This window comes from Rhodamnia argentea, chromosome 10 (assembly GCF_020921035.1).
Source record: "Rhodamnia argentea isolate NSW1041297 chromosome 10, ASM2092103v1, whole genome shotgun sequence".
NCBI classification, from domain to species: domain Eukaryota; kingdom Viridiplantae; phylum Streptophyta; class Magnoliopsida; order Myrtales; family Myrtaceae; genus Rhodamnia; species Rhodamnia argentea.
This window is the reverse complement of record NC_063159.1, coordinates 9,509,363-9,533,879: the sequence shown is the minus strand read 5'-3', so window position 1 is coordinate 9,533,879 and position 24,517 is coordinate 9,509,363. Positions and strand designations below refer to the sequence as shown.

The 24,517-nt window shown below is 39.8% G+C and overlaps 4 protein-coding genes across 8 annotated transcripts; 2 read left to right on the top strand and 2 right to left on the bottom strand.

The window, feature by feature from the left end:
- Nucleotides 1–454: 454 nt before the first annotated feature.
- On the top strand, nucleotides 455–4,268 carry LOC115739088 (probable fructokinase-4). The gene is made up of 4 exons (XM_030671972.2): nucleotides 455–947; nucleotides 2,530–2,862; nucleotides 3,694–3,810; nucleotides 3,921–4,268. Exons 1-4 carry the CDS (start codon nucleotides 531–533, stop codon nucleotides 4,050–4,052), a joined length of 999 nt encoding a protein of 332 aa, XP_030527832.1. The 5' UTR covers nucleotides 455–530; the 3' UTR covers nucleotides 4,053–4,268.
- Nucleotides 4,269–16,906: 12,638 nt separating this feature from the next.
- Nucleotides 16,907–19,574, top strand: LOC115739089 (protein YIF1B). Of its 5 annotated transcripts, XM_030671976.2 has the most exons (5): nucleotides 16,932–17,149; nucleotides 17,963–18,154; nucleotides 18,521–18,619; nucleotides 18,704–18,855; nucleotides 19,060–19,574. In XM_030671976.2, exons 2-5 carry the CDS (start codon nucleotides 17,984–17,986, stop codon nucleotides 19,445–19,447), a joined length of 810 nt encoding a protein of 269 aa, XP_030527836.1. In that variant the 5' UTR covers nucleotides 16,932–17,149; nucleotides 17,963–17,983; the 3' UTR covers nucleotides 19,448–19,574. The 5 variants fall into 5 exon arrangements, with proteins under 5 accessions (XP_048127523.1, XP_048127522.1, XP_030527835.1 ...); XM_048271566.1 differs by having other exon boundaries at nucleotides 16,907–17,149; nucleotides 18,521–18,852; nucleotides 19,057–19,574; XM_048271565.1 differs by having other exon boundaries at nucleotides 16,919–17,149; nucleotides 17,955–18,154; nucleotides 18,521–18,855.
- Nucleotides 19,575–20,696: 1,122 nt separating this feature from the next.
- On the bottom strand, nucleotides 20,697–22,356 carry LOC115739282 (B-box zinc finger protein 24). Its single transcript, XM_030672287.2, has 3 exons — nucleotides 22,011–22,356; nucleotides 21,290–21,583; nucleotides 20,697–21,184 (listed from the first exon to the last, which is right to left on the bottom strand). The coding sequence occupies exons 1-3, from the start codon at nucleotides 22,191–22,193 to the stop codon at nucleotides 20,945–20,947; spliced, it is 717 nt and encodes a 238-aa protein (XP_030528147.1). The 5' UTR covers nucleotides 22,194–22,356; the 3' UTR covers nucleotides 20,697–20,944.
- Nucleotides 22,357–22,548: 192 nt separating this feature from the next.
- On the bottom strand, nucleotides 22,549–23,505 carry LOC115739284. The gene has a single exon (XM_048271567.1). It carries the CDS (start codon nucleotides 23,470–23,472, stop codon nucleotides 23,011–23,013), a length of 462 nt encoding a protein of 153 aa, XP_048127524.1. The 5' UTR covers nucleotides 23,473–23,505; the 3' UTR covers nucleotides 22,549–23,010.
- Between the last annotated feature and the right edge of the window lie 1,012 nt (nucleotides 23,506–24,517).

Genomic DNA, 24,517 nt, shown 5'->3' with positions numbered 1-24,517 from the left:
AAGACACGTGTAATGCAACAACCGCAACATTAATTCTCCCAAATATTTATTATAGGTTGTTTATTTTGCTAGTAATAATCAGAGATAACCTTCCTTCTTTTTATTAATTATCCTTTTTGCAAAAAAATATCCTAAATTTTTGTAATTTCGGTCGATTTTGTTTTTATTTTTTTAAACGGGGGATTCTTTTCAAAAATGGAGGTGTAACCGTAAATAGGTAATAATAATAATAATAATCCTATTTTGGATTAGATAAGATATACTTAAATTTATCCAGTAATATTTTTATATTTAGAAAAAGCCAAAACTTCAATTACTGGTTTCGTCGTCTATAATCTTTCTTTGCCCCCTATAAATACGCCTCAAATGCCTCTTCTCCTCTCTCTCTCCTCTCTCTCTCTCTACATATACACAGAGGCCTCGCTCTCTCCCTTCTCTCTCTCTCTCTCTCTCTCTATCGCTGCTCGCTCGCCTGCCTCGGTAGAAACCCTTTTCCTCCTCGATCCCTCTCGAATTCCCGGCGATCCGCAATGGCTTCCCACAGCAATGGCATCTCCCCCGCCGGCCAGGGCCTTATCGTGAGCTTCGGCGAGATGCTCATCGACTTCGTCCCCACCGTCTCGGGCGTCTCGCTGGCGGAGGCTCCCGGGTTCCTCAAGGCCCCCGGCGGCGCCCCCGCCAACGTCGCGATCGCCGTCACCCGGCTCGGCGGCAAGTCCGCCTTCGTCGGCAAGCTCGGGGACGACGAGTTCGGCCACATGCTCGCCGGGATCCTGAAGCAGAACGGGGTCAACGGCGACGGCATCAACTTCGACCAGGGTGCGAGGACCGCGCTGGCCTTCGTCACGCTCCGCGCCGACGGGGAGCGCGAGTTCATGTTCTACCGGAACCCGAGCGCCGATATGCTCCTCAGGCCCGAGGAACTCAATCTCGAGCTGATCAGATCTGTAAGTGTTTCGGATTCGATCTCCTTCGATCGATAGAACGTCCTTCTGCTGCTACTCTTTTCGCTCGTTTCTCTGCCCGTGTTGCTCATTCTTCTGTGAATTGTGTGGGATCGAGCTTTCGATTTTCGGAATCTGGACTCACTGTCACGTGGCTTGACCTTTGCGATTGGAACACGTCACCGTGTCCCGCAAATGGATCTGACGGCTAGAATTGGAACTTCCGCGTTGCGGATCTCCTTTTTCTTTACCTTGAGATTCCATCAGATCTCTGTGTGTGTGGTGTTGTGTGTCCTCGTTGAGGAACCGTGAGCGAGCGAGGCGATCTCACGTGCAAGTCGCGTGACGACATTTTGGGTGGGACCCTTTGGTGAATGATCCCTCCCAGGGCCACTGTGGGCCCGGGATGATTCTTTTTGGAGAGATTTTTCTCTTTTGCCTTTTTCTCCCTTACAACCACTATTATCTCCTCTGTCATATTTATGGAACCCAATGGGTGATGTGATCTGATCAACGATTAGATATTTGTTTATTGCCGATTACGAGTTTTGGGGATTTATTTTGTCACGCGTGCGACAAAATCTTGTGCGTTGGATCGTGCACGCTTCTCGGTCAACCTTTGACTTTTGGTTGGCTTTTCGTGAACTTCAGGAGGCGATCTTTTTTGACCGGGCCTCTGCCCCCTGCTTTTGTCTGTGAAAAACCGGTTCCATTATCGGGAAGCCAACAACCGTTCCAGCGTTATAAATGATAAAGATTTTCTTTTAAATTATGTAGTATAATTTGCAAAACTTCTATAATTGAGTAAAAGGCATGATTTTTGTTTTGTTTTGTTTTTTTTTTAATTTTTAATTTTTTGGATAAACAGGTAAGATGATAATAAGATTGTTGATTTTTATTTTTGAGATTTGGCTCCCTGATCTGATTATCCCAGCCCCAGCTGTGTTCAAGCAAAGAGTCTAGTCATTTCAATTGAAAAATTAATATGATGGGTCAGGTGGATTAGTACTATCACTAATGAACAGCATAGTCATTGTTATACCACGCAATTTAATGTTGAACTTGGATGAGCGGATGAAGGAATATAAGTCTTGAAGATCACCTGCTGTTGGCAACATTGTTAGGACTAGTTACCCGACATTTTTGGGGTTCATTAGCCTTTTGCCTGTGACTTCTTTTCAATATGAACATTTTTGTGACTTTTGTAATTTCTTTACTATCACAATTAATATTCATAGTTGCTAGCATTCATAGTTTATTGATTTATTTTATGCTTTTGAGATGTGATTGTCATGTTACCTCTTTTATTTTCCCTCCTCCCCCCTTCAAAGATAATTCTTTTGATGACCTGTCTTCTTCCGCTAACTTCGCTTCAGTTCTTAAATTTTGCAAAAGACAAGAAACATAACTTTAAATGGCAAAACTAGCTAGAGTCAGATGCCCCTGTAATTATCAAAATTCTCTTGAAGATGAGATTGGCATGCTTCGTGTATTGACTCATATCGCCTGTCTTTTGTATATATATTACAACTCTGGAAATTTTGATTGACCAGAAACACTCAATCTAACTTGTGTTTCATAATAGGGGAAAATCTTTCATTATGGATCCATCAGTTTGATTGTGGAGCCATGCAGATCAGCCCATCTTAAAGCAATGGAAGTTGCTAGAGATGCTGGGGCACTGCTTTCCTATGATCCAAACCTCAGACTACCATTGTGGCCATCGGCTGAGGAGGCTCGCGAACAGATCATGAGCATTTGGGACAAGGCAGATGTCATTAAAGTGAGTGATAATGAGTTGGAGTTCCTCACAGGGAGTGACAAGATTGATGATGAATCTGCAATGTCTCTGTGGCACCCCAACTTGAAACTTCTCCTCGTCACTTTGGGTGAGAAGGGTTGTAGATACTACACTAAGGTCAGTGGATCTGAAATTCCTACTTGTCTTCTCTTTGCAAAACTATTGACTTTTTGTTGTGCCCCTGAGTGGCAGCTACAACTAACTATGTTATTTTGCACCTCTTACTTTATGTGGGAGGTTGATCTGGTGTAAAGAGAAAGTAAAAATTTGTCTAGGAATTGAAACAATAGATCAAGCCCTTTTTTAAACAAATCGTCGTGTTAGAATTGGTCCAACACTAACATTAAATTTGAATTGGGTCATTGTCTTTCGGTCACAATATGTAGTAGCAGCATTGGAATATGCAACAGGAAGCATGTGGAGTTTTTCTTTCTGTCTTATCAATGTGCAGGCAACTTTATTTTTGCAGTTGCTGTTGGCAATCTTGCTTGGTGATGCAGGAAAATTTTGTTTCCAACTGATGTTTTTAAAGTGAGAGTTAAATGAGAAAAGTAATGTCTTTATAATAAACAACGCCTTTCTTAAATGTCGTATTCTGTTGTTGGGGTGGGTGGATAGGTTGGTAGGACCGTTCTGGGATTTGTTCGGAGTCGGCTTGAATTTATAATGTTGCATGCAGCCAACTGCGGATTGAAGCTGTGCCCTCACTGTCTGTTGTGGGATTGTGGTTTTGTATCTGTCTTTCTCCTTTCCACTCCAATATATGTATATATTATTCTGCTGAGCTTCCTCATAGAAACAAGAATGAAAAGTTGCCGAACAATAAATTGTTGCGGGATAAGTGTTTTTCCTGTGTTTCTTGGCTAGGGGAAGGGGAATTGACCTGTTTTGGAAAAATTGAAAATCACTTGACCATTAACATTTTCTTTTGTTTCTGCGGAAATTCAGAATTTCCATGGAGAAGTGAACGCATTCCACGTCAACACGGTTGACACAACCGGGGCTGGTGATGCCTTCGTCGGGGCACTCCTCTGCCACCTTGTTGACGACCACTCCATTCTCGAAGTACTTCCCGGACTCTGCATTTCCGGAGCAATGCTTGTTTTTACTATTCTGATGTACTCGTTTATAATCATCAGATTTGTTGGGTAACGTGTTGATTGTCGATTTTGCAGGACGAAGGAAGACTGAGGAAAGTCCTGAATTTTGCGAACGCGTGCGGTGCCATCACCACCACCAAGAAGGGAGCGATCCCCGCCCTCCCGGCCGAGTCTGATGTCCTCAGCTTGATCAATGGCGCGAACTAAAGCCCTCTGACCACTCCAACTCTTCCATTCTTGATTTTCCCTCTCTAGTCCTCAGTTTTTTTCCCCTTCCCTGTTCATCCTTAGGACTAGTAGTTGCTTGCATTTTCAATTGAAGAGTTTCTGTTTCCCCTTCCTCCCCTGCAAATGGTCACAAAGACTTGCTTGCTTTGTTAAGATATATAAATAATCCCAACTAAATTTTTGGTTTTGGGCAGCGACTAAGCACCCTTTTCTTGTCTAACTATTTTGCTCTGTTTCTAAGTGGCGCATAGCCATCATGGTGTCCGTTGGTCTTTCCTCTTTTAACTTTAGTTTATTGAATTCGAATGAGGGTTGGCTGTTGGTAGTCTCTCGAAATCCCTCTACCTACTCTGGTGTTTCATATTTTATGTCCGAGTGGGCAGGAGGCTAGGGAAGGAGTGGGTAGGATGGTTTGGTGGTTTTGGCTTTGAAAAACGAATGTAATAGTAACCAAGCATGCCCACCTAACTCTTCCTCAAGGCCAAGCGTGTCGCTTTGGGTCTATATCTGATTTAAGTTGCACGAGTAGGGTCACTTGATGTTGCAGGAACTGTGATTTTCGGGCGCACCGGAGTGGCCCCGAGCCGTTACTACAGTGCGTGTTGGGTGAGTGATTATTCTTAGATCGGCCGTTATTGGGTTATGGTTTATTTGTTCTCATTCCGCGTAGATGTTAAGAGCATGCGAGATATGATATAAGGCAAATCACAATTAATGTACGTGGTTATTTCGCGTTTTACAGTTTGTCGATTCGAAAAATGTGGCCATCGACCATTAACCTACGGAATGAGCTTATGATAAATCAATAAGTTGGATCGGGAATTTGAGAGGTAGAGAGAGAGAGAGAACGTAAGCAAAGGAAATACTCTAATGTGGTATTCCAAGGGAAGGAAGTTTAGTGGGTGCTCTGTACTTAAGTTCAAAAAGGATATTTCGATTTTCTTCTTCATATTTATGATTGCGAAAGTCTCCCTGAGTAATAATAAAAGAACGTTTACGTTTTTCAAACTATTTGCCCATGTGAATTTCGACAGAATGCGTAATTCGTCACATTTGTTTACTTTACCGAATCATAGCATCAAACTAAAACGGGGAATAATTGAAATTTGAAACCCGAGCAATGCACGAGATTTCAATTGGTTCTTATTTAAAGAGATATGACTAGACCGACATGCTTAAAGGGATTACAGTAATCACCTCACATATTCAATAATAATAATAAAAATAATAAAAAGTCATTAACCCTTGTTTAGTTCAGAGAGAATAGTGCCTTGTCTGTCTCCTGAGCTCGGTGGCAGCACTTATGGTCCCGGCCGCAACAGATGGGAAACGCGGTGGCGCCCGGGGTCATCGATGCTACGAACGCTAGGAAAGCGACCCCGACGAACTTCAACACGGACCTTAGTGTAGTAGTAGCGTCCATTATTCTCGAAAGGAGGGGATTTTTCCTTTTTCTTTTTTGGTTTTTTATATGGCTTTTTTGAGGGGATTGTTGATGATGCGTTGGACATTGGAGATCCCAACTTTATACAGGTGAAGGAAGAGGTGGAAACGATTAATGCATTTATGATTGCATTGAAGATTGCGTTATATGTTTGGGTTTTTTGGGGGATGGGGGCCGGTGCCTTTCTTTTACGGCTTCAACTCTTATTTGTTAGCCGTGGGGAATTACTGCTCAGTCAGGAGGAGGAGAAAGGCTTGGGTCTACCGAGCCCGGATAGGACCTCATAAAGGAACGGGAGCTGTTGAGAGGCTCCGTATTGCCGAGTCAGGGTAGCACTTTTGTACGTGATCGTAGTATGTCATGCCGTCTCGTCCCTGCTGCATTGAGCGGTCAAGGCCTTATCCTTTTCCTGATGCAGGAAGTGCGGTCTTGGGATCGACGGCTTAGCTCGCCTCCTAAAAGAGTACCTATGCACTATATTCCGGTTCACTGAGTTGGAAGATGGAGTTGGGGCGGGATCTACGATGTGATACTAAAGTATGACCCGGGGAGATAAATGTTAACTATGGGTAGGAAGCAGGAACCATTATGTAAAAAATTTTGTCGGGTTAAAGATCTCTTGTACTACCATCAATCGATATAGCGGAACGACTAGAAAAAGAAGTGAAGTTAGAAAGCCGTATGATATGTGGTAACTATCTTGTACGGTTTGGGAGGTAATTGGCGTACTCCAATCAGTGTGGGGGAATCTTTGGCTCTATCGAATATACAGGAAATTGGAGGTAGCATTCCACCAATGTCAAGTCATGAACTGGTTTCTTCAGCCCTTTTTCTATGTGTTGGTGTTCTATATGACAGACATAAGACTCGACTTGTTAGATATTACGGAGGTTCAGTGAGCACCATGCCAAATCTATCTACCATTTCCTTCTCTTCCACTTTGGCCAATATGAGTTCACCTTGTACTAGCAGCTTTATCAGGGAATTTCCCATCTTAGTATGAGGTTTCCAAAGAAATAGCTTAGTAGCCATATTATCGCGCTTGGGATGATTTTAGGCGCAGCGTATTCCCTTTGGCTAAACTGTCGTGTGGTTTCTGGAAATTTAAAATCTGATTTCCTCCATAAATTCTCCGATCTCAATGGTAGAGAAGTTTTCCATATTTATACCTTTTCTTGTTGAAGGGGCGACCGTCTCTCAAACTACCAAAGAAAAAAGGGTAAATCAATGTGATCATGATATTGTAGGTGCTTACGATGGGACAGATGCGGCTTCCCGTTCTTGCTTTGGGTGGCATAGCCCGTTGCAAAAGTCTCTCTTTTCTTGATTCATTTCTTTAGTCTCTAGGGAGCTTGACTTTACTAAAAAAATTAAGCTCGAGCTAGGGCTGTTTTTTGGTTGAGCCATATCTTGCGAGGTGGGACTGAGAGAAAGAAAGGACGGGGGACAACCATGCATAGCACTTCTTGATCGTGTCTTTGAGGGACAGTTGAACGAACGACTCATGAATGCTGCTGCGTTGGATGAGCTAATAACTCGAACACATTCGAACTATTTTTTGAGTAAGAATCACAACGTTACCTTACCTTCACCATGATATGGACTCCAAATTCTTATGGCAGAGCACGAGGAGATTTATCATCAATACGATGATGGGAATGGAAACCAGAAGCACGATTGGGGTCTTCGTGGTCCATGATAATAAAACCATCAGTAAGAGAGTCACATAAGCATGAGACTTTTAGGTAGTATCGGTGAACCAGATGGCCGCGGCGGTGGAATCTGGGACGGAGGACTTATAGTATCTCTCTAGATCTAGCAAAAGCGAAAGAGCCCCTAACGTAATTCGAAATGGGGACCGACCGCGGAGCCCACTCTGGCCTTGCAGGGTGAGCCCTTGTGGCTGCGAGCTGGAGCTGCCATAGCTTATGGCCAGAGCAATGGGAGTGGGCCCTGGTAGAGAAAACAATAAGGGGAATTACGTCTTTTGAAAAAAAAAGGTATTTTTTTATAACTTCCACAACGAAAACTACCAAAAATTTCGCAAATCTAGTGGATAATTGCATTAATACCAATTTTGTCTTAAATATTTTAATTGGACTAATTTAGTCTTAAATCTTTTCACATTGATATCAATTCAACCTATTCACCGAAAATCATTGATATTGACATCGGCCGTCCTATGTCGCATGTCCAGTTCAGCGCTGACGTGGACATTTTAAAAAAAAATTAATTTTTTCTTTTTCCCCTTTACCCTCGACGGTCATTGAGCGGGGCCAGTAAGCATTGAATTGGTATAGTGCAAAATTTTTAGGGCTGAATTGATACCAATATAATATATTTAGGACTTTTTTCTACTTTTCCCGACTTCCATAACATATGCATGATAAAGAAGATTGAAGTATTTTCCCCTAGATGAAACATTTTTCGTATAAACCAAGTTTTCAAGAGATAATACATGAAAGAAGAGGAAACAATAGCGATACATGCAATAAGTGCCACCTCAGATTTGTTTGCAATAAGCTAGATGAAATCAAATAATCCAACATTAAGATATATGCCGGGTTTTAAGCCGGCGGACTTGCGGGGGGCATTGCATGGACTTTGCGGCACGAGAGGAAAGGCGTCCGGCCGGCCGACATTGGGAGGAGATCTTCCATGTAACATCTTTGCAACATCATCGCCTAATTAATTTTCTTGACGATGTACATTATCAGTATGACGTTAAATCTCCCATATTATTCACAAAAATTTCCTTGACAACCTTTTTTTACCGTCTTGTTAACAGGCGCTATTTAAACCGTGAAATTTACAAAATCGCCATTTTGTAGTAGCCTACAAAATAAGATATAAGATTTAAAACTTATAAGATTTACATGATCAACATATTGAATCATTCCTCCGGAAATGACATATCACATCGACAAAATAGCCATTTTATGATATTACAAGAAAATCCATTTTTTATTCAAAATTAAATGTTTTACTTTACTTAATTTTCAATTCCATTTTAGCACGTGGGAATTTGCATTCTAATTAATCAAAAAAAGAAAATTCTATTTTTCTGGTTGAAAATGCTAATTTTGATAATGCAGTGTTACGCACGTCTTAACAAATGCACCTACCATAATATAATTGTGTTCACGACTTTCTTTTCCTATGATTTCATTAGATCCTAGTTATGAGGAATTTTCGGATTGTACGTCATCAACTTTTCTTCTGTAACTCCACATGATTGGTTATAGGAGCAACAAATCTGATAGCAAAACATCTACATGGCTACTTTCCAGAGGCAAATCGAAGAACAATCTTTAAATCATCGGCTCGTGAATGCTTAGCTTCATATATTATCTTTATGCTATGCTGATATATTGTTATTTGATTTGTTGCTTCAATAATTGTGATTTACATATATTCTCTAACCAAATTGCGCTTTCAATAGATTCTTTGACAAGTGAGGAGGCCAATTTCCAAGATGCATTTCTTTGCATTAATCATGATGAGTTTCGACTAGACCTGTCACACGGTGGGTCGGGTCGGGTTGAAAATGTTCCGGTCCAAATAGATTTATTTTACCCATTTTGATCTATCTTCATACAATGTAAATCTAGTGACTCATATTTAACTCGACCCGACTTGACTCATATTCTTAAAACACTTCTACATTTAAATTAGTTGAGAAAAACTCATGCCTAAACCGAGATGAGAGTGAAAAAAGAGTCACAGAGGTGGGGTTGGGTCTAAGGAAGTTATAAACCCATTTATGATCTATTTAACACTCATACTATGTTTAAGCATGTTTATGACTCATTTATTGAATATAACTTACCCATATAACAAGTTAGCCCATCATATATAAGTTAAGAAATGAGTTTATGATTTATTTTGACAGGTATAGTTTCAACATACTACTGCGTATGTCAATTTAGATTTATTACGTTATGGAATATAGGTGAAAATAGAGGAGATCCTCTACAAAGAAAATTTGGAGATTTTTTTTTTATTTTCTAATTTTGTCAGAAAATAAAAAGTTGAAAAAGTACCCTTTTTATTAAGGGTTAATACCATGAAAAAAAATTCAAAATAGCACACGTGATAAATTTACCCAAAATTATTTTTTTTAATTACAAAAATTTCAAACTGGTAGACCCGTGATAAATTGATCATAAACTAATTTTTTGACAACTTAAAATTCCAAACTAGCACAATTGTGATAAAGTGATCCTCCGTTAGTTTCCAATAAATTTTACCGTCAAATTACTGAGTTAGATGAGCGTGGCATTTGACAGTAGGGTGAGCAAATCGGACCACCCGGACCGGTGGTCGGGTTCCCGGTTCTAGAGGAGTGGTCTAATTCCCGGTTCTATGGTCCTAGGATTGAACCACTCGGACCGGACCGATCCAAATTTTTTTCTTAAAAAAAATTCACCCTTCCTTTACTTGTTAAGGGTGTCCAAGAAATTTTACCAAATTGAGAAGCTATTGACACTCTCTATTTTTGATTCTCCTATGGAGATGTCTTTTTAGTTACACTATGTTTTATTTTTTGAAAGTAACCAAGCTCATGTGCTCCATGTTAGGAATAGTGCATATATATATTTTTTGCATGTGTCCGGTCCAATGGAACAGCCTAGGAACGGGACTCGACAGGTGGTCCGGTTCTCGGTTCCGAAAAATTGAGATCTGAGACCGCCGGTCCGGCTCTCGATTCTTGAGCGGAACCAAATCGGACCAGGAACCGATCACCCCCGGTTGACAGGTGTATCGGTTTTGGATTTTTACCCTCTGTTTGTCATAGGTGTATCGGTTTAGGATTTTTCGTGTTATTAACCCAATTTAACAGATGCTATTATAGGGTAAAATTATCACAAGTGTACTGATTTCGGATTTTTGGTGATAAAAAAAATTAGTTTTGGGTCAATTTGTGAAAGGTGTACCAATTTAGATTTTTGATGTGGTCAAAAAAATTATTTGAGGTAAATTTATCATAGGTATACATGTGGTTAAAAAAATATTTTGAGGTAAATTTATCACATATGTATTAGTTCGGGATTTTTCATGGTATTAACCCTTTTATTAAGGAGTGTTTGAGTCCACCTGTCTGGCTTCGATTGGGAGGACGATGAGGCACATATTTTCCATGGCGAAAACAGAAATTTAGTCTTTGGTTTGGATCTAATTGGATTGCACAAACAAAGAACACATCAACACTCGGCATTATACATTCATTCAAAATAGCAACTTATAAATCAAGGCCTCTCCAAGGTAAATTGCGTGAATATTTGCGACATATTTAACATTATGTACGAGTATCTAATTCAAATTAGCTCGCTAGCCCTTTTATGAGCGAATCAGATGTATAATTATTCTTGAACATAGATGTTTACATTGGTTTATATTGGTCGTAACTTGTCCTTTCTCCCTTTTACACATACATGAAAAACACGTGGCGTGACATATTATATAGTATGCTATAATTAATTTATGCGCCGATCGTGCCTTTTTTTTTTTTCATAAAGTTTGATTCCATGTTTCAATCGATAATTAATCCACGGAATGAGTTGATCGTGAAGCAAATAAGTTGATTTAAAATATGAGAGGCAGAGAGACAATGCAAGTCGAGGAAACACTTAACTCAAACCCACACAAATTGATTCATTTATGTACTTATTTAATTCTATACGAGGTTGCGTCTCGATTCGAAAGAACACGTTGAAGGAACACTAATATATTTCTCAAAGGTCATCACTTAATAAATCTTCATCGTCTTTCTAATACGTAGAATTGCGTCGGTGTGAATTTCAACAAAATATGTAATTCGCCACGATTTGTTTAGCTTCACCGAATCATAACATCATACTAAAACGGGAGTGATTGAAAATTCAAACCAGCGCAATGCGCGAGATTCGAACTCGTTATTATTAAAGAGACATGACTAGAGCGACATGCTCAAAAGGATCACAATAATCACCCCACATATTCAATAATGAAAAAATGAAAAGGTAAGTAACCCTTATATGGTTCATATAGAATAGGGCCACTTCATTTCTCAAAGTCCGCCTCCTGAGCCCGGCCGCAGCACTTATGGTCCCGGCCGCAGCAGATGGGAAACCCCGTGGCGCCCGGGGTCATCGATGCTACGAACGCTAAGAAGGCGACCACGACGAACTTCAACACGGACCTCACCGAAGTAGTAGTAGCGTCCATTATTCTCACGAAGAAGTTTTATTGTGTTCCTTTATTTTTCTATGGTCTTTTTGAGGTGCTTGTCGAAGTTATTTTCATCCTAGGAGATCCCATCTTTATATAGGTGAAGAAACAGAGCAGGAAACAACGTTGGCGTTAGATCTTGGAACATAATTCCATTTATGATTGCATTGAAGAGGGGGCTTTTGATGTTAGAAGTTCGGGGACCTCATTTAATAAAATTAATAGCATATACCACGATGAGTAGGATGGAATTCATAAGACGCGGACAATGATGATCGGTCGATTCGACCACGTATTGCAAGATCGAAAAGGAAAGATATGGGCTCGTGTGAGTAGGAAACAAAAAATATATATTCTAGTTCTATCGGTTATCTATAATTATTTTCGTAGAAAAGAAAAGGACAGTAAAATTTAGCTTTATGGTTGAGCCACACCGTCACGGAATTCCATTCATTTTCATTGTACACTCGTAGTCAGTTCTTTTCGCAAAAAATATTTTCCTAAAAATGATCGCTTGTATGGCTTAAAATAATTATTCAATGAAAAATAATTTTTACCATCACCGGTAATTTAGACTTAATACCCAAAAATACCTCAAGTTTTTAACATATGTCTCAATTATATACAAAACTTTTTTTGTCTCATAAAAAACTCATAACTTTGACTTTTGTCCCAATTCTACCGGCCTAATACAAAAAAAAAAAACTCTAAACTTTAGCATATGTCCCAATTATATTCAAAAAAATTTTTTATCTCATAAAAATTCTTCAACTTTTCCTTTTGTTTCAATTCTACAACCGGCAGCATTCTGTCTATAATCACCGTTAGTTAATCCTACATGGCTCGAATTTTCTTGCCAAATTTACCAATAAATCTTTGAAATTTGGAAACAACAAGTTTCAGAGACGACGAGATTTGAGATCGTCCGTTCAAATAATCAAATCCCACATCTAACCGTTCTTTAGGCTATTGAGTGCCAGGAAAAATCCAAAACGCGCAGTCTTGAGTGGCTCTGTATCTCTTGACAATGTGTAGGGGAAGTAGACAATAGAAAAGAAGCTGGGAGGCTTTTTTATGTTAGCTTTGCTGAGATGTAATTCAATTAAGATGTGGAAATGCCACGTAGGATTAACTAATAATGATTATGAATGAGAAGCTAATGATGGTAGAATTGATACAAAAGAAAAAATTGAAGATTTTTTTATGAGATAAAAGAAATTTTTGGATATAATTGGGACAAATTCTAAAGTTGTGATTTTTATAGGTATTAGACTAGTAGAATTGGAATAAAAGTGAAAATTGGAGGTGTAGAATTGGGATAAAAGTAAAAGTTGGGTTTTTTTTTTTAGACAATTTTTTTTTTTGGATATGATTAGGACGGATGCTAAAGTTGGGAATTTTTTTTTAGTATTGGTAATTTATATCCAAATATTTTCATGGATGACGAAAATATTTTTTGTTTATTTTTTTAATAGATATAAGTGATTGTTTTCAGGAAAATGTCTTCCAAATAATTTATTTTTCACGAAACAAAAGGAACCTTAAAGGAAATGTAGAATTATTACATGTAGACTGTAGTCTCTAGCCGGCCTAAAGTGGCATTACCGATGTTGACATGATAAATTTTTAATAGTTAATATTTTGCATTTTTTTCCTTTTTTGTCTCTTTCTTTCTCTTCTTCCCCTATGGATGGCGAGGGTCTCCAAAGCTAGCTCGCTCACTAGCCATATGGCAGCGATGCTGCCCTCGTTCTAGGCCACTAAGGCCTTGTCTATTGGCTAGCGAGCTCTGACGACCCTCGTGGGGCTTGGAGGAAGACAAAGAAAAATAAAGGAAACATGTTAAAAGTTTGTTAAAAAGCGCCCGTAATGCCATGTTAGTGCTAACCGACCAAATGGACTGAATTGGCCAAAAAAAAAAATTTAGGAGTGAATTGGCACAATTGCAATTGATTTAGGACTTATTTGATAATTTTTTCCTTATAAATGGCATATTAGAGAAACCCTTGATAAATGGCATATTATTTTGACAAAATAGACATTTCTGGATGTTATTCATTAGGTAAACTTTTACTCCTATAAATCAATAGGGAACTCCATAAATGGGCCTACATAATTATTAATTGATTAAATTATTAGTAAGGTAGCTGAATTTGTGTGGGTGGTTACATTTTAATGTCCCGCTAAGTTAGGTGTGGATGATGTAGAAATCTGTCGCTTGCGAAACATTAATGACGTCATTTTTAATGCATGGAGCATTTGTCTTCGGCTGATTCTTCTCAGGACCCCCTCTCTTTCTCAATTTCGCATTAGTTACCCTTTTCTTATGCGGGTCAATTAATTCAAGAAATATCCCGTCATGTAATGTCGAATCGTGGTGCCTTGAATCGAATCGAACGGTTCGAGCTCTTTGAAATTTCATCCTAAGGAAATTTTTGTTATTAAAACGAGTTTAAATTTAGAGGCGAAACCGGTTGATTCAGAAGTTCAATTATCATAGGATTTTGAAAATGTGGGTTTAGTTATCGAAGCGCGTGTTGAATATGGAGGCCAATTCGGCTGGCCGATTCAAAAGTTTATTTACGGAGAGATTTTGCGCGAAATACATTGGCTACATGGATGGTGACGTGGAAGGTAAAAGTTTAGTGAGAGGTGGGGCGCGGAGCTGAAAAATCGCTCATGAAGGAAATAGTCACGATGCTTGCGATGTTAGATGAGTTTTGCCAATATCACCACCCAATTTTATTTATTTATTTTGTACCTAGAAAATACATTTGGAGAGATTGGCAATTGTTTAATTTGATTAAATTAGATTAGGGACATATTCCTCCGTATCTCTCCAAATACCCATAAGATTTGCTTTGGTCAACACAAGCATGATAATATTCCATTCCCATTATCACATTAATTTGCAAGAATTACACATTTATGCTGGCAATTATTTGTCACAAATCCTAGAGCCTGTATAACTTGCTTCAAAACCCTCGGGAATATTTTGCTCAATCTTTAGGTTCCATTGGATCTGCAAGATTCGAGGGGAGTGAAAAATGTAAGAACCTCATGCCATGACATGCATTAAAATATGTGACAGTTCAGAATTTGAGATGTATGAATCTAATTAATCTCGAGAAATGAACAAACGAAAAATATTTTTTGCATTAAGACGAGCAAAATAGAGACCCTTTGGAATATTAATTCGGTAACGAATAAGCTTAATCTAGTAAAACCTCTTTTTAATTATAGGTAAGATAGGTGTATTACCAGACTTTAAGGCAGTGGACTTGCGGTCGGCGCCCAGAACATTGAGGTCGAGGAGGGAAGTTCCGGCGGAGGCAGGAGGGCACGTTTGCCTGCGCAAGCACTCCTTGTAACACGGGTAAAAAGGCTTCACGCCGGCACATTCTAAATTGCACATGCGAATGATGTAGCTGCTGCACGAATCACTCCGCCCCAATTGCGCCGCGAACAAGGCGAGCATAATCGTCGCCACCGCCATCGCCGTTAGCCTCTTAAAGCCCAAAACCTCCATCTGAGTTTCTGGTTTTCACACACGAATCGATAGGAAAGATGAGAATGGATAGGAATTTATACACAAGTGAAGCCAAGCTGGTTGTGGCAGCTTAAGGAAAGAGAGATCTGGCTCCTTGAAGATATCCAAATCATTTAATAAGTTTCTTATTTTGATAATTAATGTTTTGATTTACTTAATTTTCAATTCCATTCTAGCACGAGGGGAGTATCTTGGTAAGCTTGACCTATAGAAAGCAATGAAATAAAAGAGCTAAATTATGGCACGAATGATGAACATTCTATTTCCGAGGGCTATTTACGGTTAGAAATAGAATTTTTTTAACTTCAATTTCTTGGATGAGTTTCTGAACAAAGAAACGCGTTTGACAACGACACGTAATATTTATTCTGGGAGCAGAAATTCATTTGATAATAACATAAAATTTCTGCGGCTGCTGGCCGCCGAGCTTGGCCGGCGAACAAGCGGATGACCGATTGTTGGTGGCCCGCAATAAGGACGTGAGAGAGAGGGCGACTACACTCGAGGGAGATAGTGAGCGATGGCAAAAATTCTTAATACTTCTTCAGGATAGAAAAGTAGAAAATTTCGACTTCTCATTTCTGTTCCAAACCTATTTACGAGTTAAAAATTTATCTTGAAAATAGAAAAACGAAATTGATTTACCAAATAGATTTATGTTCCGAGCCCTAATTCTTGAGAAGAGAAAAATAGAAAAACAGACAAACGGAATGATTATCATTCGCGCGCTTAGTGGCCAAACTAATTACTTAATCGAGATTGTGATTATTATCAAAAGAAATGTTACAAAAAGTATCTAATTTCCCAGCCTTAAATTGTTTTGTTTTTTTTTCTTTTTATCTTAGTCATCAAACCATACATTACTCCCATGGGAATTTCCATTATAGCGAAAAAAAAAGGAACTTTAATTTTGATACCATATAAGCATGCTCATGATTTAATAAGATCCTAAAAAAATGAAGAATTTTAGGACACTACCTCAGCAACTCTTCTATTGGTAACTCCACGTGATTGTTTCTGAAGTAACGAATCAAACAGCAAAAATAATCGGTCGTAATTATACTACTAAAAATAAAAAATCAAGGCAAAATCTCTAGATGATCAGCTCGTCCACGCTTTGCTTGACGGTAATTTGCAAAAGATTCTGCACTCTAATTATGACGATATTTTGTTACTTCAATAATTGTGATTTATGTACTTATATGCATTGATCTTCAATGTGTCAATTCAAATTATTACGTGACAAAATACCGATGAATGTAGGGAAAATTGGTTACGCAAAGACGACCGGTGAAATTAGAATTTTGCTAGCATAATAATTTTTTTTTTGTGGCTATGAAAATAACAGCATGTTGCGGGTCACAAAATATTGAAAGAGTACCATAATAATAATTTTTTAATTATTTGTTACTTATTTTTTATGGCTCGCAACATGCTGTCAATTTTACAGTAAATAAAAAACTGTCACACCGTGAAATTTTTATATAATTTTGGATATGTTTTTTTTTCCTAATTTTCGAATTTTAGAAAAAGTACCATTTTATACATTCTCTTTTTCTTTAAGGTTCACGTATGAAGGAGCGTTTAAGTCCACCTGTCAGCCTTCCATTGGGTGTATGACGGCGCAAAAAAAAAGATTTCAATGGCGGTGCACGTGCGTAGCTCGTGCAATCTTCCCGGCAGTTTCCCTCCCCCCTCTTCTTCTTCTTCTTCCCCTTGACGCGTTCATTCTCCCTCGTTCGAGCTTTTCACGCCGGCGAATCGAACGACCGCGTCAAATAGCCGTTCGAACTTCCCAAGCCGATCGTCGACCGACTTGCTGAAGTTTCGCGTGCTATCGAGATCCTCCAAAGGTCCGAGTTCCATATCCAGGTCGCTTTCTGCTTCCTCGTCGCTGAGGGATTTCCACATGTCTAGCGCAGTTCTGTCTGCGTTCACGTCGGATCGCCTGTGCTTTTGTGGTGGTCGTGGAACTTCGCTTGCTTCTGTGTGCATATTTTCTCGTTTGGAGTGGAATTAAGTTGCTCCGGCGGGGGTTGAGTTCAGTGGATTGGTGGTCCGGTTTCTGTTGCTTTTAGGGACGGTTTGGTTATCGTTTTGATTGGCTGGGTTCATGTCCTCCTTGTTTTTGCTTGTTTATATAAGGTTTAGGGTGGTTTCTGGTAATCGTGAAACTTTTTAGCCATGGAAGCTGTTGAAAGCATCTGTTCATCGTAATTATAGGGGTTCATCATATGATTATTTGGTATTCATCCTTTCTTGTTAGTCAATGAGGGATATGTCATACTATGGATGTAGTAGTCAGCTGACGAATTTGATACAGAAATGCTTCCTTTATGGTACTTCATATCGACTACATCTTTGCCCATTAATCTGCAAAATCGCACAATTTGTGGCCCTAAGGAGAAAAGGGTCAAAGCGTCTGAGTGATCCAAGTATTTGGCAAACTGATTTAGTCAGTAAATTTGACTTTTTCGACATAATTTTTGCCTCATTGTGAACTAGTAAAACAAATAATAACTCTTACAAAAGAATAGATGACATCTTTGTGTTGATTTGACTCGTAGTGATTGTTTGCCAAAGGCCCTCTTGATAAACTAATCAGGCCTATTGCGAGAGGAGCATTTGCATGGCACAGGTTGACAGAATTTTTTATTTTATTTTATTTTTTATTTTTTGGTGCAGTGTGCTGCCTCTTCTGCAGTCATGTATGAAAATCCACGGATGCAGCCTGGGGCGCCTAGGCCACTTACACAATCTCAGCCTAACCCATTCGAAGGGGCATTTTATGGAGCTGGTTCTGGACTTATTCGAGGCGACCTTGGTACATATGGAGAGAAATTTTTGGGATCAAGCTCTGAGTATGTACAAAGCAATGTGAGTATCGCACTAATGAGATATACTCCGTTTAGTTGTTGCTTGCCTTTTGAGCTACATATGCATTTTTTTTACTTTTCATTGAATGATCCCTGGCAGTCGTGTTTCAAGTGGATTTCAATAATGGCAAGAAGGAAGCTCTTGAGTTGCTCAAATCGAAACTTTTAGTTGTTTGTTGTTGATTTGAAGGACGGTTCTGGTCTTCTGTTCTCTATCACAGGATATAGCATATAGACTTATGCACAGCTGAGATGCAATCTTTGATGTAGTAGACTATTGTTCTGAAACCTCCTAATTTTCATTTATGCGTTTTTATCTGACAAGTATCATTTGGCGTCTTTTGGATTTTGCTTTCTGTGCGAGCAGATTAGTAGGTACTTTTCTGATCCCCAGTACTATTTTCAAGTGAATGATCAGTATGTGAGGAACAAGTTGAAGGTGGTTTTATTCCCATTCCTTCACAGAGTAAGTGCTGACTTTGTTGGACAGTTATCATTAGTAACTCTTGTTTGTTCTTTCATTAATCTGCTTGTGTATTCCTTTCTTCAGTGTCACTGGACACGAATAACAGAACCCGTGGGAGGAAGGCTCTCATACAGACCACCTATTTATGATATCAATGCGCCGGACTTGTACATCCCATTCATGGCTTTTGGAACCTATGTTATTCTTGCTGGCTTATTGTTGGGACTTCAGGGGCGGTATGTATTGCCTTTTCTGACGTTGAAGTTTACATCGTTCTGTTTTTAAGACATCCTCAATTTGTCTTTGGAGACAAGTTCTATTCCGGATCTCTCATAATTGCTTTCATGCAAATAATGCTAGCATTTCAGCTTGCTTTGTACTGATAATTCTCATGGCCAAAGCTTCGTGGGAGACGTTAATAAAGGGTTATTTATTTTCAGGTTTAGCCCAGATGCGGTGCAATGGCTGTTTGTCAAAGGATTGCTTGGCTGGTCTCTGCAAGTAATGTTGCTGAAAGTCACATTGCTTTCTCTGGGTGGTGTCGAGCCACCTTTGCTGGACATTGTGGCATATGCTGGGTACACGTTTGCAGGGTTGTGCTTGGCTATAATGGGGAAAATCATCTTAAGTTACATGTACTTTGTTATGATGCCACTGGCCTGCTTGTGTATGGGCATTTTCTTGGTGAAGACGATGAAGAGAGTCCTTTCTGCGGAGGTGAGAAGTTACGATTCAAGTAGGCTGCACTACCTATTGCTCTTCATTGCTTTCGCACAGTTCCCACTTTTCTCATGGCTTGGCAATATTAGTCTCAACTGGCTTTTCTGAGCTGAATCATGTAATGTTTTGACTGGAAAGGGTCCGTTGTGTAGTATTTTTTAAGACTATTGTACGTGTAGCTTCTTTTTTGCCCCTCGTAAATTTAATTCGTTGAAGTCGGTTATTGATCATGCAAGATTTATTGCAGCATTGGCGAAACGACTATATAGCAATTTTGATGTTTCGTCCCTTTTTTATTTTGACCTGGACTAGTGGTTCTGACTTCTTATCACTACAGAGTCGCTTAAATGGTGGAATAGGAGGATATTTACTTGATTAACATTGCATCTAAACCACTGGTATTGCCTGGCCTGGTCTGAGTTCCTGAGGATTATCTATATCTTGCTATTTTTGGGCCTTTCCCTCATTTCAATCACATTGAAAAGAAAAAGAAGTTCTCAATCCTTCTCTATTATGTGGACCAATTGGATCAGATGAAGCCACAAGAACAGACAACTTGTTCGCTGACTGGCAAGTAATCTTCTTAACTGGATAATAACTTTTCATGCTAAGTTACTAGCAATTAAGGTATTGAAAACATTACCTTTTGTTCTGGGATGTTAACAAACAAATAGAAAATGTACTTGTTACTGTTACTTTTGACTCCAACCATCCTTAGAAGTTAGTGGTGTATAATGGGTTTAAAGATTTGACAAAAAAAAAAAAAAAGGTTTAAAGTCACTTTTCCGATTGCAAAGCTCTTGATCACATTGAATATGCGACTTACATGTCTGTATGCACAATTTCTAACCTTGTGTAAGAGCTGTTAAATTCATAGATCGGAAGTTACTTCTCCATCGGAAAGATCCTAATGACCTGAAAATATTACAAACTAGAAAACGTTACATAATTTTCGTAAGACAAAGTTGCTGAACGATGTGAACACTTGTTAAATTCACTATTTGAAAGTGAATGAGTGAGATTTGAAGTTACTTTTCCCGTCCTAACGTATTCCAAATCCATATCCCGTGCTGGCAAATGTATCCAAGGGCGAATTGGCTCCATTTGCCCACAAAGTAGTCAGGGATTGATCGTAAGGAGAAGCGTCCTGCCTTAATTGTCGGCAAAACTGGGAGACACCGCATGAAACGAAGCCTCACCGCTGTTGATGATTCCTCCTCTTGTTATTTTCGAAGAGTGCGATTTGCGGTCACACAAAGTGGCTATACTGCTTGAACTTTCCTGCAGAACTCGTTCAGAAGACGGGTATGGCGACACTGTCATGAATTTCACCCGTGCATAGGCTCGACTCATCCCCTTCGCAGAGTAACGCATAAGCGGATACTTTTAATACCGAGCCGCAAATTTTAGGCATAATTCTAACAAAGAAAAAGAAAGGAAATCCAGTAGAAGAAACACCTTAACTATTTCTTCTAAGCCATGATGCTGAAGACGACTTTTAAAGCAGTTCAACGAGCAACTTTAAGATGTATATGCATTACGTGAGCACATTATATACTAACACACCAGACTATTAACAAGCCTATCAACCGCTACCCTCTAGAACTAACTCCTCCATTCTCGTCCAAGATCGGGGACGGTGAAGTGCTCCTCCTCCTCCTCGTCCGGGATTTCAATCCTTGGCTTCTTGTGTGAGACATTGAATTTGGCAGTCTTGGAGGAAGTGAAGTTGCCTGTCTGTGGCATCGGCAGCTGAGGAACTTCAGCCGCCTCTTGAGGGAGGTGATCGCCGAAAAGCCCCATGTCTGCTAGCCACTCTAACTCTCCAAACTCGAGCTGCTCTTTCTGCAAAAGGATTACAAATTAAAACGAGCTCCAACATTCAGCAGAAACCCAAGTGCAGAACATTATTTTGCATACATAGTCCAAAGTGGTCACACTTAATCTCACCTTGTCAGAGGATTCGAAATCCGTTAACTGCAACAGGTCATCGACCCCCCACGGCGAAGTCGAGACAGAAGCCTGTTGGTGGGGTGTTTTAACTGGTTGAGAGCTTGGGTTCGGTGGCTCCGAGCAGGTTTTGTCGGCATCCTTGGCACATCTAGATCTTAGAGCCACCCTAATGCCAGTGGCTAGGAACCTCTGGTGGTTCGCAGATAGGCTCCCCGCCGAATGGATCGGTTCGTCACAGTCCTGACAGAAGAGGGCTCTGTCTTCGACACAGAAGATGAACGCCGCCTTCTCCTGTATGTCGAAGTTATCATGAGATCGAGGAACCAGAGTGGAAATCAATATATGTACCTTGCATTACCACAAAATTACAACGAAATCTGCAAAAATTAGACGGGAGAAAAGACAAAGTAGTTCAGTTTTGTTAGGCCATTCTATGTCTTTCTAGTCATGCAAAATTCCCAATAGCGACGACAAGCAACTCTCTTTTTGAGCTAAAAGCTGAAGCTAATAGGAAAAAGCAACTAATTACATCGGACAAGATAAAAAGTTTTGGGTGTGCAGCCGTCTTCATATTTATTTCATCAGCTTCAAATCGCACACGAACAAGATTTGCTTCAAACCAGATTGCCCATTAAGGACGCAAGAACACAGAGAACAAATCCAAAGGTAAATCAACATCGACCAACACACCAGAAGAGGAAAACCAAAAGGGAAGTACCCGGCAAATGTCACAAGGAGGGAGGCTGTTGGAGATGCAGTTGAGGAGAAGCCTCTGGTGCTTGCTCGCGAGCTTGTTTGCCGCGTGAATCTCCACGTCGCATCTCTCGCACAGCGCGGCTTCGTCTGCGCAGCATATCACCGCCGCCGGTGCTCTCTCGCACACATCACACTGTATCTTCATCTCCTCCTCCTCCTCCTTCTTCAACTGTCAACCTCAACACGTGATGTGTCTGAAGCAAGCAGCAGTATTTAGTTTTGACAAATGCCCATTTCAGGCCAAGCCGAGAGGAGCACAGACAAGTTGAGAAGCAGTTTCCAAAACTAAGACAACAAGAGAAAGAGAATATCAAGAGGTGGAGAGAGAATGAAAGAGAGAGGAGGCTTAGAGAGATATTTGATGAGTGCAAGATACGCAAGAGAGTGCTTGGTGGACAGCTGAGGTGGGGTGAGAAGAAGATAAGGAGATATGAATCTTGGCCCGAATCAAAAGAATGAAATCTACGACATCCACCAAGGCTTTGGTAGGGGTGGTCACACCCCCCCATGTGTGAGCTGTTCTAAGAGAGAACAGACCTTTTTTTATGGTCCCCCCACCCACGGTGTCCAGAACAGTGACACCAATCTTGAATAGGAGAGAGTTAGATTTTGCTTTGATTGCTGATAAATCAAAAACCGTATCCTTGAGAGGAACATGCGCCATTCGAGACCGGACCGTGAGCTCGTATCGTGCGGTATTCATTGCCTAATTTCGATACCATGTTGAGAAGTAGTAATTTCTCCTTTACCCTTTGTTTATGATGACATGAATTGTTGATTTTGATAAGTTCTTGAAAAATTTCTGTGGACATGAGTACTTCTTGCCAAACTCACTCACAAGAGTTCAAATCTACATTGATAGGAGTATATGGTGTTTGGAAGGAGAGTAGTTGCATCCTTTTGAGCTCAAATTGTATCCATGTAGAGAGCTTTTGGTGTCAAACCCTAAGTTGAGCTGGGGATCATTGCACATGCTCAACTTTGCTAAACCAAGGAATGAAACATCTCATGGTCAACGCAACCAAAGAAGAATGCAGACTGAGCTTGACCCTGAAAACCCTAATTTTGAGCCTCCTCTTGGGCATTATTCCTCGACGGACCTCCTTCGCCACTCCCTCGGCCGTCTTGTTAAGACCCTTCATCGACCTCTTGAGCTTCCCCTTGAACCCACTGACCTGACGATCATCGTGACGGTCATGATGTTCGCAATGATCTTCTTCTTCTTCTGGCGGCGGCGACGAGGAGGAGAAGTGGTAGCTCTTTAGGAAGGCTTGCCTTGCATGCCAGTATTCACGGCCTCGGCGGTACTCGTACTCGCTAATTACGATTCCTTCATCACGATGATCATCGGCTTGCAAACTGTAATCGTGATTGCTGAGCTGATGATGGAGATCATCATCAAATGGTTCGCGTTCACTACTCATGCGTGGTTTTGTACTTAGGTGCTTCGCATGACGTTTTTTTGTGCGATGATACTAAGGTTTGGTCGATATGTCATGGCTTTATATGGACTCAAAAAAGGATTAAAAAAAATAAAAACAGAATAAAAGGTTGGTGGTTGTAGAGATTAAGAAAATGAATGAAATAATTAGTGGGTGAACCACAAAGGAGAAAGTGCACTTAAGGTTGGTAGCTTCTGTTACACCCAAGACATATCCACCCCGTAGAAAAGAGAATGTTTCATATTAACTTATGTTTATTTAGGTTCTATCTTCTGCTCTCTAGTGACGTCATCACTGAATCAAAAGGTCAAACTCTTCGATCATGTTATAATATCATATTATCGTATTATCGACGTCACATTATCATATCCGATCATTCACGTTCCATCCTAATGCTATGCCATCATCGCGTCATATTGTCTTTCACAAAGCTGATTAGAGAATATATAGTAAATAGCCAACAGAGAAGAAGCAAGAGGGAGAAGAAAAGAGGAGAATAGAGGAAGAAATAGATCGTGAAATTTCAATGAGGAGTCCTCTTTTTCTATATTACGGAACCTTATACCTATCGTTTTATTGACTATAAATTGTACTTGACCATAATACTCTTATTTATGTTAAAAGAAATAAAATCCAGAAAATAAACCCTATATCTTAAGTAACGTAACATTGCCAACACACGATCTCTTTCATACTAAATCACAGCTTTGATCGTTGTTGCCATTTCCCAAAAGGGTATGGTAAGAGTGTTAATCCTTTCATATTCATATTACCAAATCTCAGCTTTCAATTAATACATGACTTCAAAATGACCCCTTTAAGCAACCGTGTTTTTTGTAATGCCTCGTATTTTAGGTTTTTATTATCATGTTTGATCATTGTCCCCATACCTAATGTCGTGTCATTATCGTGTCATGTTGTCAACATGTTGTCTCTTCCATATTAAATCTTAGTTCCGATTATTGTTGCCATTAGTCTTCGAATGTTTTCCTTAATGCCTAGCATTTTGGGTTCTATTGTCATATCT

Coding starts and splice junctions, on each gene's coding strand:
- LOC115739088 (XM_030671972.2), top strand. CDS start 531: ATGGCTTCCCACAGCAATGGCATCTCCCCCGCCGGCCAGGGCCTTATC. Junction 2,863..3,693: donor GTTGTAGATACTACACTAAG/GTCAGTGGATCT, acceptor GCGGAAATTCAG/AATTTCCATGGAGAAGTGAA. Junction 3,811..3,920: donor ACGACCACTCCATTCTCGAA/GTACTTCCCGGA, acceptor TCGATTTTGCAG/GACGAAGGAAGACTGAGGAA.
- LOC115739089 (XM_048271566.1), top strand. CDS start 17,984: ATGTATGAAAATCCACGGATGCAGCCTGGGGCGCCTAGGCCACTTACA. Junction 18,155..18,520: donor CTGAGTATGTACAAAGCAAT/GTGAGTATCGCA, acceptor CTGTGCGAGCAG/ATTAGTAGGTACTTTTCTGA. Junction 18,853..19,056: donor TTATTGTTGGGACTTCAGGG/GCGGTATGTATT, acceptor GTTATTTATTTT/CAGGTTTAGCCCAGATGCGG.
- LOC115739282 (XM_030672287.2), bottom strand. CDS start 22,193: ATGAAGATACAGTGTGATGTGTGCGAGAGAGCACCGGCGGCGGTGATA. Junction 21,584..22,010: donor CTCCTTGTGACATTTGCCGG/GTACTTCCCTTT, acceptor TTCGACATACAG/GAGAAGGCGGCGTTCATCTT. Junction 21,185..21,289: donor ATTTCGAATCCTCTGACAAG/GTGAGATTAAGT, acceptor ATCCTTTTGCAG/AAAGAGCAGCTCGAGTTTGG.
- LOC115739284 (XM_048271567.1), bottom strand. CDS start 23,472: ATGAGTAGTGAACGCGAACCATTTGATGATGATCTCCATCATCAGCTC.